The sequence below is a fragment of the Natrix helvetica genome (genome assembly GCF_964273705.1).
Source record: "Natrix helvetica genome assembly, chromosome: 2".
Taxonomy (NCBI): Eukaryota; Metazoa; Chordata; class Lepidosauria; order Squamata; family Natricidae; genus Natrix; species Natrix helvetica.
This window is the reverse complement of record NC_138552.1, coordinates 22,893,882-22,912,012: the sequence shown is the minus strand read 5'-3', so window position 1 is coordinate 22,912,012 and position 18,131 is coordinate 22,893,882. Positions and strand designations below refer to the sequence as shown.

At 43.0% G+C, this 18,131-nt stretch overlaps 1 protein-coding gene across 2 annotated transcripts in view; it reads left to right on the top strand.

The window, feature by feature from the left end:
* PLCXD3 (phosphatidylinositol specific phospholipase C X domain containing 3) overlaps nt 1–16,489 on the top strand; it is a 103,298-nt gene extending 86,809 nt beyond the window's left edge. The window contains exon 3 of one of the 2 annotated variants that reach the window (XM_081945015.1): nt 15,957–16,489. In XM_081945015.1, coding sequence (XP_081801141.1) covers nt 15,957–16,113 — 157 coding nt within the window. In that variant the 3' untranslated portion in view covers nt 16,114–16,489. The remainder of the gene's footprint in view (nt 1–15,956) is intronic. The other variant, XM_081945016.1, reaches the window with a different exon arrangement.
* The last annotated feature ends 1,642 nt before the right edge of the window (nt 16,490–18,131 follow it).

The window sequence follows — 18,131 nt, the reverse complement described above, 5'->3', positions numbered from 1 at the left end:
CTGTTATGGAACTACTGGCTCAGCTCTTAAGAGATGCCACAATTGGAAAGCTTTCTTGCTTTTGTAGAAAGTTGGATCCACAGCAATTGACAAACTAAATGGTAAGATGGGTTATTTAAATCAGGCAGGAGTTTGTGTTGAGTTAGATAAGAAAATGTCAAGGATCAAAACTGTGTTAGCACTGTTAAAGGCCAAGTGCTATGCTGCAACCTTTCAAAATGCTGACATACGCTATGCCTTAGCATCCCTGGGGAACCTTTTTGAAACAATAACGGTGAGCAATGTCAAGTTCAAGAGAATCTAGTGCCATTCAGTTCTTGGGATTAGAGTAATGGGAATACTAACCTCATTAACATTTTTTTTTAAAAAAGAACCCAAAGCAAAGCAAATGTGGAACATTGCTTTCATTGAAGGGATATTGAATATCGTTGAAGTAAACAGCAGGTTTTGTGTTTGAGTCATCCTGGTCTGACGGAGTGACAGAATATTAATCATGGCAATGTCAAAAGCAAGCACCTTCAGCTATTCATCATCACACTTTCCAGGAGAGGCAGAAAGCCAATAGCAAAAATGCAGAACAGCTCTCCTCAATAGGGCGCTAAGCTCCAGTTCCCATCATCACCAAGCAGCAGAGCTGTTGGCTTGAATTTGGGGTATTTTACTGATTTGTATTCTAGCTCATTTGAAGGCTGAAGCTCAGTTGTGGAGGATGCTGAGGGAAAATTATCGGTCCCATTAAATGAGAATGTAACCCAGCAAACCAAGAACACAAAAGACAAAATACATTTCTCTGAGAAAATGTAATTTTAAAAAAGGATGCAATTCAATGATTTTTCCCCCTACACAGACTTTTTCTTCAAAGAAGACATAAACTTTCTGAACTTCTGAATAGTTTTTATTTTATTACAAATGTTTCTGTGTCAATTCGGTGGTGCAATTTGAGGAAGTGTGCCAAAAAACCCCCATTGATTAAAGATTGTGTACCATCAAGTCATTGTCGACTGCTAGCAATCACATAGATGGATTTTACTTAAAATAATTCAAATGAGCAAAATGAATAAAAAGATTGCAAAGACAGTATTAATTATCAATACAATCAACTTAAATTTAACATAATCATAATGTTAGAACTCATAACATCTTCTGATATCTTATGGTGTATGTGTTTTATTGCCAGACTGGCTGGTGTACTGGTGTGTGTCAACAGAAGGTGAGGAAAAAATGGGGAGGGGAAGCTCAGATATGGTCTTGAACCTCTACTGTCTTGGGAGATGAGCTGCCCTGGCCGCTAGCCATGATTCTTGTGGAGCAGATGGAAGCAATATTCTCATTGGCCAGCCTACTATATAGGTTTGGAGATTTTGAGCCTGAGGAGGTGAGCTTCTGGAGGCAATACTGTGTGTGTGTGTGTGTGTGTGTGTGTGTGTGTGGAGAGAGAGAGAGAGAGGGAGGGAGGGAGGAAGGGAGAGCTGCCACCACCTTATGTTTGTTTGTGTTCTTTGCTGCCATATGGTGACAGTCTGAGGAGGTAAATGGGAGGATGAATGCTTGGAGGAAAGTGAAAGTAATTTCTGTATCTCCCCAAGATGCTGCTTCAAGGTCACCCAGTTGGGACAAAAAGATAGCTGCATACCAACCTAAGTTTGAAGTGTTCATTCCAAAAACATCTTGCTTGAACCTGATTCATCATGGAGGAGGGGAAGTCGATGATGGGAGACAGTTAAGGGAGGGAAAAGTTGAACTTAGGGATTTTGGCACACAGTTGTCAGTTCTGGCTATGCATTACTGCAATACACTCAATTTCTAATAAAACTATACCTTTCTTAACAGATGGAACCAAGGATAATTTCTATTTAGAGGTTTAAATGCTGGCAGGTCTAACAGTATATTGGGGGAATAACACTACCATTACCATGTTTGAACCAAGTGCGGGAAAGCAGAAGTCCAGGCAGTTCAAATGAATATAGGTTTATTGTATGCTAATGCTCTTCCACAAGAATCTGAATTACTAATGGTCAAAGCAAATTGGCAGAAGATAAGAGTCAATGGAATACAAAGTGGACTGGACTTACTGTATTTTTCGGAGTATAAGATGCACCTTTTTCCCGTCAAAAAAGAGGGTGAAAATCTGTGTGCATATTATACACTGATTACAGCATTTTTGGCCTCCTGAAACCCCAACCCCTTCACCAAAATGGCCATGCATAGCCTTTAGGAGGATTCCAGATGCTCCTGGGGGCTGGGGAAGGCAGAAATGAGTGAAAAACGGGCCATTTGTTTGCCCATTTTTGCCCCCCAGCCCCCTAAAGGCTATTTATGCCCTTTTTTGATTAAAAAATGGGCCCATTTTCATGAAAAATTGCCCATTTTTGAGTGCAAAAACCTTTTTTTTTAATTTGCCTCTTCAAAATCTTGGTGCGTCTTATACTCTGAAAAATATGGTAGATCTCTGGTGGGCATGAAGGGAGACTGATGATGCATTTGACCCTTCCCTCAGGCTCAGCCTGGTCATCTCCTACATCTATGTTGCTTGAGTTATCAAAAGAGAAGGAGAGCTTTTGAAGAGACTGTATGGGAAGTTGGTGTCTGGAGAGAAGACATCTGACCACTGGATAGTTACCATTTCCTGGCCCCAGAGAGAGAAGAGTACGAAGATGTTTATTGGAGACTTCTCCATAAGAAGAGAAGTGAAGACTCAGCCACAGGATGTGCTTCACCCAAAAGCAAAGATAGATGGGGACAGAGAGACGTAGCTGCCTGCAGAGCAATGCCTGAAGTTCTTAGAGGAGCCCCCAGACTGGAAGACCAGAAAGACGTCCCAGATTCCTGAAATGTCAATATAAAGGCATTACTGAGAAAGTCCAAAATACTAGGATGAACAGCTTTAAGCAGATTTCACAGTAGCTCAGCCATTTCCCTTCTTAGCCTTCTCTCCTACTGAAACACGGAAGGGGAAGGGGTGGAACTTGGTGACTAAGCAATGGAATAAGAAGTGGCTAGTAAATAGTCTGAGGAGAAAAGTAGAAAAAGTTCAAAATTGGAAAGTTTGGAAACACCGCTAAATAGTTTGGGTTGTTTGCTATTAATTCCTGTAGATACTATATGAATAATAGTGGGAAAAGACGAGGCTTGACACGCTGAGGAATGTCCAACTCTATTTTATTCAACAAACAGCAGTAACATATACAGGAGAGAATCAAACCCGTTCCTCTGCTTGACAGCTATTTATACAAGAGCTGTCAAGCAGAGAAACCAATCAGAACGGCAGAACAGCCCGCCTTCAGCCAAGCCGTGCCTGATTGGCTAAGAGGCGGCTTGGTTGTTGATAGCTGTCAACAGGGGAATCCCCAGTCGTAAGTCGGGGAGGAAAGGGAATATAACACTATACATCAGGGGTGAAATTCAGCAGGTTCTGACAGGTTCTGGAGAACTGGTAGCGGAAATTTTGAGTAGTTCAGAGAACTGGCAAATACCACCTCTGGCTGGCCCCAGAGTGGGGAAGGAATGGGGGATTTTGCAGTATCCTTCCACACACACACCAAGCTATGCCCATAGAACCAGAAGTAAAAAAAAATTGAATTTCACCGCTGCTATACATCTGCACATTGTAAAAGAAGACACCATCAATGTGTCTGGGAAACAACAGTTGTCCTTAAAGACAGATTCTCCCACCCAGCTATTAAAGAGCCTTCAGTCATGCTGTGAGAGAAATTCAGCAGTCATTCATATGAATTCGAGCACATCTCCCATTCTTACTCCCAGGCTGTGTTTCTAAAAGGTTCCTGAATACAGGTTAATAATCACTTGTTCAGCAATCACTTTTAGACTTATGATGGTGCTGAACAAATAGTAGCTACCAACAGTCTTTAGAATGCCAGTTGTTGCCCTGTCTCCGTGGGATCACCTGATACCAATTTCCAATGTGAAAGCAAAGTCAGTGGGGAAGCTGGCAGGAAGTCAGAAGCTGGGGGTCATGTCAGGTCCTTGCATGATGAAGGCAACCAGCACTGCTGGAAGTGCCTTTCCTAAGCTGCAGAGTGATGCGATGTCGTGCTTTATGATTGTGTTGCTTAGCAGTGCTAATTCCAGTCCTAGTTGCCATGTTAATTGAGAACTACCTGTACTTGGACCGAGGGTGTAGAACTTAGCTTGGGTTGAAAGGCATTGCGCAGGATGGGAGCTCCTATAGAAAATGCTTGCCTTTGAATCTCTTTTCATAGCACTTCACCTGGAGGAGGGACACCCAGCAAGCAATCTCTGCTGGCAGACCTGTGAATAAATGAATAAAGGTGTGTAAATGCTATAAAGCTGGAATAAATCGATCGATCAATTACAGTGGTGCAGTGGTAGAAGTTCCTTTGCAGAAGTTCCTTGGATTAATTTCTGCTTTAAATAAATGCTTTGAAATGTCTACAGGTCTCCTGGACGTCCTCGTGGCTTGTATTGAGGGAGATGTAGCAGTTGTCTGAGCAGTAGTACAAGGCAGCTTCCTACAAGCTTTTTAAAAGAAAAGTCAGAAATGATCTGACAGTGAATATAATTGCCACATCTCTCTCTGGAGGACAGAAATAAAAGCAGGTGGGGAGGTTTGCTTCAGAAGTAAAGGAAGAAAAATTAATTTCTACAAAGCAAGTTGCTTTAAAAGGAAAAAGTGTTCCATTTTTTTAAAAAAATTGACACGGAGAGAGAGATCGTGGCAAGACGAATGTAAACAGACGTAAGAAGGGACCAAAATCCACGTTCCATATATTTCTGTACTGATGACATAGTATAAAAATAGGGCAGCTATAACACTGTATGGAAGACAACAGTAAACTTTTGATTAAATTCCATCTTAGGGGCTTGAATTGCGGAAGAGGAGATGGTGTAATAAAGACTCAGGGACTTATAAGTAGAAAAGGTAATTTAGAATGCCTACTTTTTATAAATCTTGTCTTGTGTTATTGAAAGCCATGCAATGCAAATATTTCCCTATCTTTTGAGGAAGGAGGAAGATACGTTTCTTAATTTTGCTAGATGTTTACTTAGCTGTACACAGAAAGGTAATATCAAATTCAGAGAGGCAGCGAGGTATAATAATTTATTTATTTCTAGCAATTTCTCTCAGCATTTCTGAATGCTGAGGTTTCTCCCAACTCTGTTATTCTGTTCTATAAAATTCTGGGAATTGAAGTTCACAGGTTTTCCAGTTGCTGCAGTTCGGAAACGCTGGTTTATATGACTACTCATCTCACAAAGGCAACTCTGGGCAGCTAACAGAAAATTAAAACTCGGTACACACACGTTCAGTCAAGGAAAACAATTATTACACATAATCTCCATCTCAGGGGGCCTATTAACCTCCCCACCGCAGGAAAACAAGTGTGTTTTTAAGGCTTTCTGAGAAAGCAAAATCAGCTGCTGGATGGATCTCAGGGTGATGGTATTGCGGAGGGCAATTCAGGGTCAGGTAGATCTCAGGGGCCATGGTGCTCAGAGGTCAGATGCTACAACAGAAAACACATGTTTTCTAGGCCCCATCAAAGGACCTAGGAAAGTTATGTGATGACTTTGGTCAAAGAAAGAGTGCCTTGCCCAGTCTACTCCCTGTACTATTATTATGGGGATAAACTGGGGGTAGGCAACCTTAAACACTCAAAGAGTAATTTGGACCCATTTCCCACAGAAAAGCAAACACAGGGAGCCACAAAGATCCTAACTGGAAGCCTTCCGTTCAATTCTGGAGTCGACCAGAACTCTTTTCTTCCACCATAGAGTCTTCCCCTAGCATGGTGTCCTTTTTCCTTTACCTGTCCTAGCCTATCAATTCTAGAGCCAACTAGGGCAGCAGCAGAGGGATGAAAGAGCCACAAGCAGCTCCAGAGTCGTGGGTTGCCGACCCCTGGGATAAACCAAACCAAACTAAGCTTTCCTACAAACTGTCTTAAGCTTGGGATGAGAAGACATGATATAAATCCAATAAATACTTCCTTAGAAAAGCCATTTTTATTCCAGTCTTTTGTTTAACTACATAGCAACACTTAAATGATCCAGCAAATCTCAAAAATTGAAGCAAGCTAAGGTGTTTTTAGGATGAGACAGCACCGAGTGAAGAAAATGTAGCTTTATGTACTCAACAGGGAAGTCAAAAAGACATCCCAGAAGAAAGCTGTGATGAATCATTTCTGTTGCCAGAAAGGCTAATGTCCATGAGCCTTCTGGGTATTAGATTATATTGAGGGAATGGGCCTCACTCCACTCCACTCAATTTAGAGATGTTCCGGAAGATAATCATTAAAATATAGGCAGTTCCTGCCTGCTAGCTTCCAATTTAAGGCATGAAGAAAATGGATGAAGAGGGAAGGGACGGCTGTTTTAGGCATTAGTTCTTCAAGTTGATAATCATTTACCCTAGGCTTTGGGACCTTTTGGCAGTGAATGGGATGGGATGGGAATAGGACGGGATGGGACGGGACGGGATGGAGTTCTCACCAGGTTCAACTGGAATGGAAACTGCTAAAGGAAGCAAGAAACCTGAGGAGCTGTCCTTATATTAGAGCCTTTAGAATGGTTTTCCTTCTCTTTTCAATTTTCTGTAGCCTGCAGAAGTGTCTGCAGAGGGGGAAGAGGTAAAAAAAATCCTGCAACACATCAAGTGCTCGGTCATAATAACAAGCCCCCCTCTTTTATGCATGTGTGTGCGGTCTGCATAAAAACTCACAATGCCGTACTTGCCATATTGCAGATTGTGTTTCCTTCTACTAGGCCCTACTGGTAGCCCGACCTATCAGTTGTGGTAAGGGAGCTGTAGCTTCTTGGTCACAAAATCCTGTTTTCGCATTGGCAGCATGAAGCTTTCCCCAGATTAGCAACGAGGAGATTGATGGTCCAGAAGGGCTTATCTATAATTCAACACTTTACAATTGCTGGATAAAATTTGGAAGCACGTTCAATCAGATGGTGCAGTTTAATTTTTTGAGAGGAAACAAATGTTTTAATTATAACTAAAACCGGAAGCTCACTATAGGATTGAGCACAGAGTAGCTAATTAGGAGTTAGGAATTGTATCTGATTTGATATAGAAGCTGTTACATACTGACAGCCAGTATGGTAGGTTCCACCAAGGTCCTCCAATCTGGCGGGAAAATACTTGAAGCCGATTGGTCGATCCGTTTGGCAGCTCTCTATAAAAGGGCTAGTTGTCAAACGGAACGGCGCTGGATTGTACATAGTGGTTCTAATAAAGAGCTGTTGTTTGTCACTAAGCCCGAGTCTGTCTCATCCATTCAACTGATCTAACAGAAACTCTTTTAGCTCTCAACTCTTGTCCAATGTTTACACCTCTCTTACCTCTTTGTGAGGTAAATCAGTCAGACTCTTAAGAGTGACTTGAAATCAAGTTCAACCTCTTGGATTTGATCCCCACTCTTTCTTCATCACAACTCTTTCTACTTTTGGGAGACTACAGGTAGTTCTCAACTTACAACCACAATTATACAATACAATAGCAGAGTTGGAAGGGACCTTGGAGGTCTTCTAGTCCAACCCCCTGCCTAGGCAGGAAACCCTATACCGTTTCAGACAAATGGCTATCCAACATCTTCTTAAAGACTTCCAGTGTTGGGCCACTCACAACTTCTGGAGGCAAGCTGTTCCACTGATTAATTGTTCTAACTGTCAGGAAGTTTCTCCTCAGTTCTAAGTTGCTTCTCTCCTTGATTAGTCTCCACCATTGCTTCTTGTTCTACCCTCAGGTGCCTTGGAGAATAGTTTGACTCTCTCTTCTTTGTGGCAACCCCTGAGATATTGGAACACTGCTATCATGTCTCCCCTAGTCCTTCTTTCTATTAAACTAGACATACCCAGTTCCTGTAACCATTCTTCATATGTTTTAGTCTCCAGTCCCCTAATCCTCTTTGTTGCTCTTCTCTGCACTCTTTCTAGAGTCTCCACATCTTTTCTACATCGTGGTGACCAAAACTGGATGCCGTATTCCAAGTGTGGCCTTACCAAGGCATTATAAAGTGGTATTAACACTTCAGGTGATCTTGATTCTATCCCTCAGTTCATGTAGCCTAGAACTGTGTTGGCTTTTTTGGCAGCTGCTGCACACGGTTGGCTCATATTTAAATGGTTGTCCACTAGTACTCCAAGTTACTACTATTGAGCAAGGTACCACCTATACTGTACCTGTGCATTTCGTTTTTGTTGCCTAAATGTAGAACCTTACCAATTGAGCCCAACATTTCTGTTGCTAAGTGAAAACAGCTGTTAAGTGAATTTTACCCCGTGTTATGACGTTTCTTGCCACAGTTGTTAAGTGAATCACTGCAGTTATTAGGTTGGTATCATGGTTGTTAAGTGAATTTGCTCATCAGAAAGTCCCAAAAGGTGATCACATGACTCTAGGACCCTGTAACTGTCATAAATATGGGTCAGTTGCCAAGCGTCTGAAATTTTGATCATGTCACCATGGGAATGTTGCAACGGTCGTAAATGTGAAAAACAGGTCATGAATCTTTTTTTTCCAGTGCTGTTGTAACTTTGAAAGGTCACTAAATGAACTATTGTAAGTCGAGGACTACCTGTAAATACTAAGTATCTAAACTTTTTGGTCTGGTCTCTTTGTTCAGAAAAACACGATTAGCCAAGCTTATCAACTACATCTCACACCCACTTTACTTAATTTATATTTGGAAACCAGAAGATATTTGTGAATGTTAGGATTCAGAATACAGCTGTTCTAACTTTCCGAGAGCATTCAACCACGTGGGTAGCTGCTACACAGCGTGGCCTCTGTTTTCCTGACTGAAATACTTAATGAGGGCCATTACAAGGACTGAGGCATGCAGAGATTGGAAATTATAAGGAAGGATAAACAACTGTTCTTTGGCCACCAAAAAGGCACTTTCCTCCAGAGGGAAAATGCCATATCTGGCTTCTTCCATCACTGACATCATTAAAGGGAGTATTTCAGAGGTGGTATTCAGCAGGTTCTGACCAGTTCTGGAGAACCGGTAGTGGAAATTTTGAGTAGTTCAACGAACTGGTAAATACTACCTCTGGCTGGCCCCGCCCCCATCTAGTCTCTGCCTTCTGAGTCTCAGCTGTTTGGGAGGGAATGGGGATTTTGCAGTAACCTTACCCTGGAGTGGGGTGGGAATGGAGATTTTACACTATCCTTCGCCTGCCACACCCACCAAGCCACGCCACGCCTACAGAACCAGTAGTAATTTTTTTTTGAATGCCACCACTGGATAATTTCCTTATGATCTGTTATTCAAGAAAAATAGTTATTGTTTGTTTGTATCCTGCCTTTATTATTATTATTTTAATAATTTTTTTATTTTTTATTTTCAAAATATTTTTTTTTATTATTATTTTTACGAATACTGTAACTGAAGACTGGGAACATATCCAACATATAGCTTCTGTTGTGTCCAGGCTCCGAAGATGTGTCGCCGCAAGCCATGGTGATTGGCTGGAGGCGTGTCAACTGGAGCGGGAAAATAAAGACAGTTCATTGGCTGCCCGTTTGACAGCTGGGATATAAAAGAGCTGTCAAATGGGCAGCACGTTGTTGCCGGTTCAGAGCTGCTGTTGTTGTTACTCGTTACGTTAATAAACCAAGTTGCATCAGATCCGTGTTACCTCAGTCCTGTTTCTCTCCGTCACCCTTCAGAACACTGGCGACGAGGATGGGATCTCAGGATTGAGCAACGGATCGGCTGAGTCACTGAGTCAGAAAGAGCTGAGGCGTTTGAACGGAACGTCATAAAGAAGGAACGAAAAGGTGTTTTCCCCCCTCTCTTTCCTGAGGTAACCTGAGTCGTCGTCCTTTTCAGGATGGCCACCTTAGCCTCATTCGCAGCTTTCTGTCCGGCAACAGAGTCTTGGGAAGCTTTTATAGAGCGATTTGAATGCTTCCTAGAAGCTCACGACCTTACCAGGTTTTCTGGCAGCTGAAAAAGATCGTGTTTTCTAAATGCCTGCAGACCAGAGGTGTTCGGAACAGCCAGGGCACTTTGCATCCCTCAGCCTGTACATTCCATCCCATGGGATGTCTTAATTGAGAAACTGAGGGCATACTACGCCCCCGCACCGTCCAAAATCTCCTGAAGATGCACTTTCAGGCAAAGATTTCAACTAGAGGGAGAGTCAATTAACCAGTATATAGCAGCTCTCCGGTCAGCTGGCCTCTATTGTGACTTCACTGACCTAGAAGAGAACTTGCTAGATCAATTGGTTTGTGGGATCAGTGATCTGAAACTACAGCGTCTCCTGATAGCGCGCTTAGAGCTGACTCTCAAAACCGCCTTGGATGAAGCAAGGGCTTCTGAGATGGCCGAGAAATCCTCTGCAGAAATCCAAAGATATCAAAATGCTCCTCCCTCCACCTCGCGAGCAGCTGCTGTCCATCACGATGAAGAAGAAGAGGGGAATGACATCTCCAAGGAGGAAGATAATGTCAGTCATCTGCAAACAACCCCTGTCAAGAGGCACACTGGGCATAGGGATGTCCTCTCCACCTCTTGTGCTGGCTGCGGAGGCAATCATGCCAGAGAAACGTGCAGGTTTAAAACTTTTGTGTGCCGCCGTTGCGGCCGAAAAGGCAACCTAGCTAAGGTCTGTCGGGCTCCATCCCCTGTGCGAGAGCGCCACCCAAGTAAGCCAGCTAGTGCGAAGCTGCCCAGATGTCCAACCAGGCTGAGGGAGGACTGTTATGCTATCGCTAATGATAGTGACGATGTAGAGCTGTCTATCAATCATGCTAAAGAAAAAAACACGAAAAAATCTTTCTCAGTGTCCACATTGAAGGAGCACCCTGTCAAATGGAGGTGGACACTGGGTATTCATCTCCCTCATTTCTTGGAGCACCTTGAAGCGTTTAGTGCCCTCCATAGTGAAGAATTATCTTTATGCCTGTGCCGTCTGTCTGCGCGACTATCAAGGATAGTTAATCCTAGTCTTAGGCAGCGGCCTCTTTAAGTAGCCACCAAGCGTTTTACTGGCTGCCTTCCGCTCATTGTGGTCCAAGACCCCCTTCCTACATTGCTGGGTCTCGACAGGTTCCAGGCATTGGGGCTTGATGTCATCAGCATCCATGCCACGGCATCTGAAGATTTTCAGTCCTTAACCACCGAGTTTGCAGATGTGTTCAAAGATGGTTTAGGTAAATATACAGGCACCCCAATATCATTTAACTTAGATCCCCAGGTAGCTACAATTCACCTTAAGGCTAGAAGGATTCCATTAGTGCTCCACCCTAAGCTAGATGCTGAATTGGATAAATTGATTAGCCAGGGGGTGTTAGAACCTGTGGATCATGCACATTGGGAAACACCAATCGTTATCCAATTAAGCCAGATGGGTCTATAAGGGTGTGCACTGATTACAAAGTAATGTTGAATAGAGCATTGCAGGGTAACTCTTACACTGTCCCAGTGGTACAACATCTGCTTCATTCCCTGGGACAGGGGTCAATTTTTGCAAAGCTCGACCTAGCACAGGCGTTTCAGTAGCTCCCTGTCACTGCTGATGCTCAGACAATCGTGATCCACAGGGGAGTCTTCCGCTGTCACCGCCTGCAGTTTGGGGTTAGTACAGCCCCAAGGATCTTTCAAAGTCTGATGGAGCGCCTGCTCCAATGTATGCCTGGGGTTGTTCCCTATTTTGATGACATGCTGGTCAGAGCTAGTGACCAGCACACTCTCATTGCCACCTTACGCACTGTACTCACCAGATTCCGCAATGTTGGGTTGCGCTTAAAAAAATCTAAATGCAAAATTGGGGTCCTACAAGTAGAATTTCTGGGGTACCTTGTAGATAGGTCTGGCATCCACCCCACTCCTTCTAAGTTAGAGGCCATCCATCATGCCCCTACTCCTAAAAATAAAGTGGTGCTCCAATCTTTTTTTGGGTCTTCTAAATTTCTACGCTGCTTTCTTGCAACATAAAGCTTCGGTTGCTGACGCTCTCCACCATCTCCTTGACAAGAAAGCAGGATGGAAATGGGGCAAGGCAGAAGCCCATGCTTTTGCAGCTGTCAAGTCCTTGTTAACGTCGGGTTCTGTATTGGTTCAGTATAGCGACTCCCTGCCTCTTGTCCTTGCGTGCGATGCTTCTCCATATGGCATTGGAGCTGTGCTTAGCCATAGGCTGCCCAATGGGTCTGAAGCACCTCTTGCCTATTACTCTTGCATGTTGTCCTCTACAGAACATAATTACGTCCACATTGATAAGGAGGCCATGGCTCCAGTGGTTGGTGTAAAGCGCTTCCACGATTATTTATATGGTCGCTATTTTGAGCTTGTCTCTGACCACAAACCTTTGTTGGGATTGTTGGCTGGGGATAAGCAAACTTCATTGATTCTCTCTCCTAGAATGTCCCGCTGGGCAGAATTTCTAGCTGCCTACAATTACTGCCTTGTCTACCGGCCTGGCAAAGATTTGGGGCATGCTGATGCTGTTAGTTGCTGTTCCCTTCCTTTGCCAATCACTGACCCCACCCCTTCAGCTTCTGCCATGCTTGTGGAGGACCTCCCAGTCCTTCTCTCTGCCACTGACATTGCAGCCTATTCTGCTAAAGATAGTACCCTGTCCCAAGTTTTAGATTGGGTGAAAAGGAGATGGCTGCAAGGGCCTTTGCCAGGGGAATTCTGTCCTTTTGCTACAAGGCAACTGGAACTTTCAGTGTAAAGAGGCTGCCTGTTATGGGGAACCTGGGTGATTGTTCCCCCACAGTTATGGCACCATGTCCTGACTTGCCTTCATGATGGCCATCCTGGCATTGTCAGGATGAAGGCTTTAGGCAGGAGTTATGTGTGGTGGCCACGACTTGACCAGGAAATTATTGACTGGGTTGCTGCCTGTCAGCAATGCCAACTCTCACGGCCCCCTTCCCCTTTAGCCCCCGTGAGGGAGTGGGAGATCCCCAGGGCCCATGGTCGCAAATCCGAGTGGATTTTGCTGGCCTGTTCCTGGAATGCACGTTGTTAGTCCTACTCTAAATGGGTGGAAGTGACTGTCATGGCATCAACCATGTTTGAGGTGGTGGTCCGGGTTTTGCAAAGCCTTTTTGCCATCCATGGACTTCCTACTACTATTGTCTCTGATAATGGCCCATAATTTACTTCAGCCCGGTTTCAGGTGTTCTTAGCGAGCCATGGCATTTGCCATGAACAAATTGCTCCATTCCACCCTGCCAGTAATGGCATGGCTGAACGGACGGTTAGGTCTGTAAAAGAAGCTCTAGCCAGTGTAGGTCCCCTCAATTGGACAGAACGGGTAGCCAAATACCTTCTCTCACAACATACTATGCCTTGTCCTGTCACTAACCAAAGCCCGGCCGAATTATTGATGGACCACCGCCTGTGGACAGATTTAGATAGACTGCACCCCAGCTACGAGGCTGACTGGCCCCCACCTTCTACCGAAGGCCTGCAAGAGTTTGCAGTAGGGGACTCAGTATACGCCAGGAGCTATGGGGGTGATCTGCGGTGGCTATCAGGACTCATATTGCAAGTAACTGGCCCCTGCTTTTACAGGGTGCAGCTAGATGATGGCTGAGTGTGGCGCCGCACGTTAATCAGCTCCGACGATGCCACACCACACCACTGTTAGCACCTCAAGCCATGCAGCCCCCATTGTGGCCAATGTATTGCACCATTCCCACCGCAGGCACTCCTGATTGCACCAGCCTAGCACCCTGTTGCTCTTGCCCATGGCCGAACTCACCTGGGAACATGGGCCAACATCCAGATGACGGCGTTCCAGTGGGCCTGGTCATGGGGAGTTCCTCTGGCACGGCTGCAACATTCCTCTCCGAGTCCTGATCTGCCTGCTCTGCAAACATCTGGCAGAGTGCACAGGAGACCAGCATATCTCCAGGACTACACATGCACCATCCGGGGAGAAAAGGGTGTTGTATCTAGGCTCTGAAGATGTGACGCAGCAAGCCGTGGTGATTGGCTAGAGGCGTGTCAGCCGGAGCGGGAAAATAAAGACAGTTCATTGGCTGCCCGTTTGACAGCTGGGGTATAAAAGAGCTGTCAAACGGGCGGCACTTTGTTGCCGGTTCAGAGCTGCTGTTGTTGTTACTCGTTACGTTAATAAACCAAGTTGCATTAGATCCATGTTGCCTCAGTCCTGTTTCCCTCCATCACCCTTCAGAACATTTTCCTCCTTCTATCTTCCCCACAACAACCCTGTGAGGTGGGTTGGACTGAGAAAGAGTGATTGGCCCAAGGTCATCAGGTGGCTAAGGTGAGACCAGAATTCATGGACCCTGGGTTTTAGCCTGATGTTTTATTATGTTATATTCTTTGCTGTGAACTTTCTCTTGTTAAATGAAGAATATATTAGGCATGCAATGTAATTGACTTTTATGCAGTGAAAGATGGATTTTCTGCTTTAACTTTTCTACTATATCTCGTGACTCAATTACTATTATCATTTGGGGCCAATTATGAGAATTTTGTATATAAAGTAGTAAACAAAAGGCTATAGTGGTTTGCATATTTGTGCAATGCTCTTGAATTGTCTGAAAAGTATACTTGGAAATTCTGGTGTGGTTTTGTCTCCATCATCCTCCAGCACAACTAAAGATTGCAATTTTTTTGGCTCTGATTTAGATTTCCTGCAGCTTGCTTAGTAATCCAGCCCAAAGGATGATTCATTTAATTCATGACAAGTGGACAACAAGCCAAGACATACTTCATTCATTCTTGTTTTATTTGCTTTTAAAATTAAACAAAACTCATTTCCGCATATTTCTTATCTTAACTTAGGTCAACATCAAATTGCAGTTATTTTTAAATGTCACTCTATAAAAATGCTGGGTTCTTAGTACATTTTTGTGAATGTGTTTTGTAATCAATTTTATCCAGTATAGATATGTTTGAAAGTAACTGTATTTGTGCTGAAAATTAATTTCATTCCACTTAAATATTAATGAAGGTTGATGTTAGCTTCATAGCAGAATAACAGAGTTGGAAAATTGGAGGTCTTCTAGTCTAACCCCTTGCTCAAGCAGGGAGTGGCTTGCCGGCCATGTGACTGGGTGGGAGTGGCTTGCCAGCCATGTGACTGGGTGGGCATGACCAACTCGTAAAATGTGGTGAAACTCACTTAACAAAGCTCTTGCTTAGCAACCAAAATGTTGGCTCAGGAACTCTGGCATTTGAAGCGTGCAAGTCTTAAAGCTGTCAAGTTACAAGACCCTTGGACCCCTTACTCTTTAGAAAAAACCACCCAGGGGTGTTCAAACTTGACAGCTTTAAGACTTGTGGACTTCAACTCCCAGAATTCCTCCTCTCGCTCATCATCTTGATGATGTGTGGACAGGCAAGGGGAGGGAGCTGGAACTGGTTCTAAACGGCACTGTAGATTTGTGGAACCTCTTCTATAGAAGAGGTTAGAACTGGCAGGAACCCACCCCTGCCCTACGCCATTTCAGACAAGTGACTGTCTAGTCTCTTCTTAAAGCCTCTTGTGATGGAGCACCCACAAGCCATTCCACTGGTTAGCTGTTCTTACTGTTAGGACATTTCTCCTTAGTTCTGGGTTGTTTCTCTCATTGATTAGATTCCATCCATTCTGGAGAACTGGTAGCAGAAATGTTGAGTAGTTCGGAGAACTGGTAAATACCACCTCTGACTGGCCCCACCCTATCTATTCACTGCCTCCTGAGTCCCAGCTGATCGGGAGGAAATGGAGATTTTACAGTATCCTTCCCCTACCACGGCCACCAAGCCGTGCCACGCCCACAGAACCGGTATAGTAAAAAATTCTGAATCCCACCACTGCCCCTAGTCAGTCCTTCTTTTCACTAGACTGGACATACCCAATTTATGAGAATTAAAAGATGTGAATAGAAGAGGTGGAAATGTATAGCAGCTGATGTTTTTGGTTTTGTTTATTATAGAGTCCAGGACTTTGCTTTGCTTGATAATAATGATTACGCGTTTTCTTTTCAGAGCTCTCCCTGCCATGATGCAGTGGGTCCAGGCTCAGACACCAGGTGAAAGTGGCATCAACATTGTCACCGCAGACTTTGTAGAACTCGGCGAGTTTATCAGCACAATCATAAAACTCAACTACAGCTTGGATGAAGGTGAAGCTGATACAACCTGATAGCAATGTAATGTGTACAACATGCGCCACAGTTGAACTTTTTTTTCCAGTTGTGTTAGGTTAGGTTGTAATCTTGTAACCACAGATTTTGCAAGCACATGCTGAACATTATCATTTTCTTTTGAAAGTGTCGAGGAATTGGACAGAATAGGCAAAAAGGGGGACATTTTTATAAGTTGTAATAATTTCCTGATATTGATGCAACTGTATTTCTTGAAACCCAATCAGGATTCATTATTTAAGTTATCATGATTCAGAAAGCCATTAATAAATTTTCTGCCAGCAACCAATGTGCTTTTGGCCATACGTATGATCATTGCTAAGCTTCATTCATAAATGGCAGCCATTTACTGTCCTTTATGCAATAAATTCCCATTTCTGTTAGGAATTTTGCTAATGGATGAGAACTGTATATTATCATATCAAGGTGTAGCATCTGCCAGTGTACTCCATTAATTAATGTTGAATTAATTGGTGGCATCATCTTGGTTCTGCTCAAGTGGAAGGGATAGGCCATCAGTATTAAAGACTAATCCCAACTTAACGAGTTGTTTTAGTTCCACTGTCTACTATGTGCACATTTTCTGGAAATTCAGAATATTTGAATATTTTTTCACTTTTTTAAAAAAAGGGAACATTACATTGTTAATCCAACTTTGTCTTCTTGCAATTGGTGGACTGTCTGCCATTGATTATTGGGTAAAAAGGAATAGAAAACATTGGATATTGGCATTAGAGTGACACTATAGAATGACATTACCATTATTAGAGAACGACCTATTGTTCTCTTTTACTGCATATTTAACCTTTTGAATTATATTTCAATATATTTAGTTGAGTTATTAAACTAAATCATTATTATTTATGGGTCAATGATCACCATCAGTCACATAGAGATAAATCATATTTACACAGCATTCAAAAGAGATAATAAAAAAGTTATGAAAAAAAACGCAAAGACCAAACACTTCTCCAGCAACCAATATCCAGATAAGCAGGGATTATCATCAAACAAATAATGAAACAGAAAACAATATCCTAATCAGGAACTACTAAAGAGAACACACATATATACCCATTAACACTGGCAGAGTAAGCTCTGTATATAAAACAGGAAATAAATCCCACATTCACTCACACTGATGATGTTACCTAATTTGGTAATGAAACGTTTGCAAGAAAACAACCAAGCGCAAAACGCACCAAGGACGCAACAGTTCTACCCTAAACTGCATCTATTCCCTTCTATTTGGAAGACTGCCAGGATATAGAGAACAATATAAGATTGGATCTATATTTAGCCATGCTTAGAGAATCATTGAAATCATGAACTGATATGTCACATCGATTTCGCTGGATCATCTCTCAGCCTGACTAGGTACAAATCTACACTGTCTTTTTGTAAAACAGTATTTATACCTTCAAATATGGATTTTGATTACCCATAAAAGCAGCATGCATTTCTTTTTAACATCCAGAGAAAAGTACTTTCCCAGCTTGTTTGAAGCAAAAAATAGAAAAGTATATCTCTTCAGGAGCATAAGCAGAATAGTTCAGGGAGCATTAATAATACGAAGCTAATTTTTCATTGTCTGAGTGAAAGAACACTAAAATCTTAAAAACAACATGTAGTAATTACAATAGAAAATTCTACCACTCACTTGCCTCATAAGGGAATATCCAAATACTAAGAGATGAGTTAGTGAAATACGTTAATTAGGAGTGAATAACCTGCAGCCCCTTTACCTTTTATACAAATAATAATTCCCCAGCACAAACTCAGTTGCTATGACTGGAGAAGACTCCACCATGTTATAGAGCAATCTTTCTTAAGCTCAGCAACTTTCAGGCGTGTGGATTCCAACTGCCCATGTTGGCTGGGCAATTCTGGGAACTGAAGTCTTAGCAGAACAGAATAACAGAATTGGAAGGGACCTTGTAGGTCTTCTAACCCAACCCCCTGCTCAAATAGGAGACCCTATACTATTTCAGACAAATGGTTGTCCAATCTCTTCTTA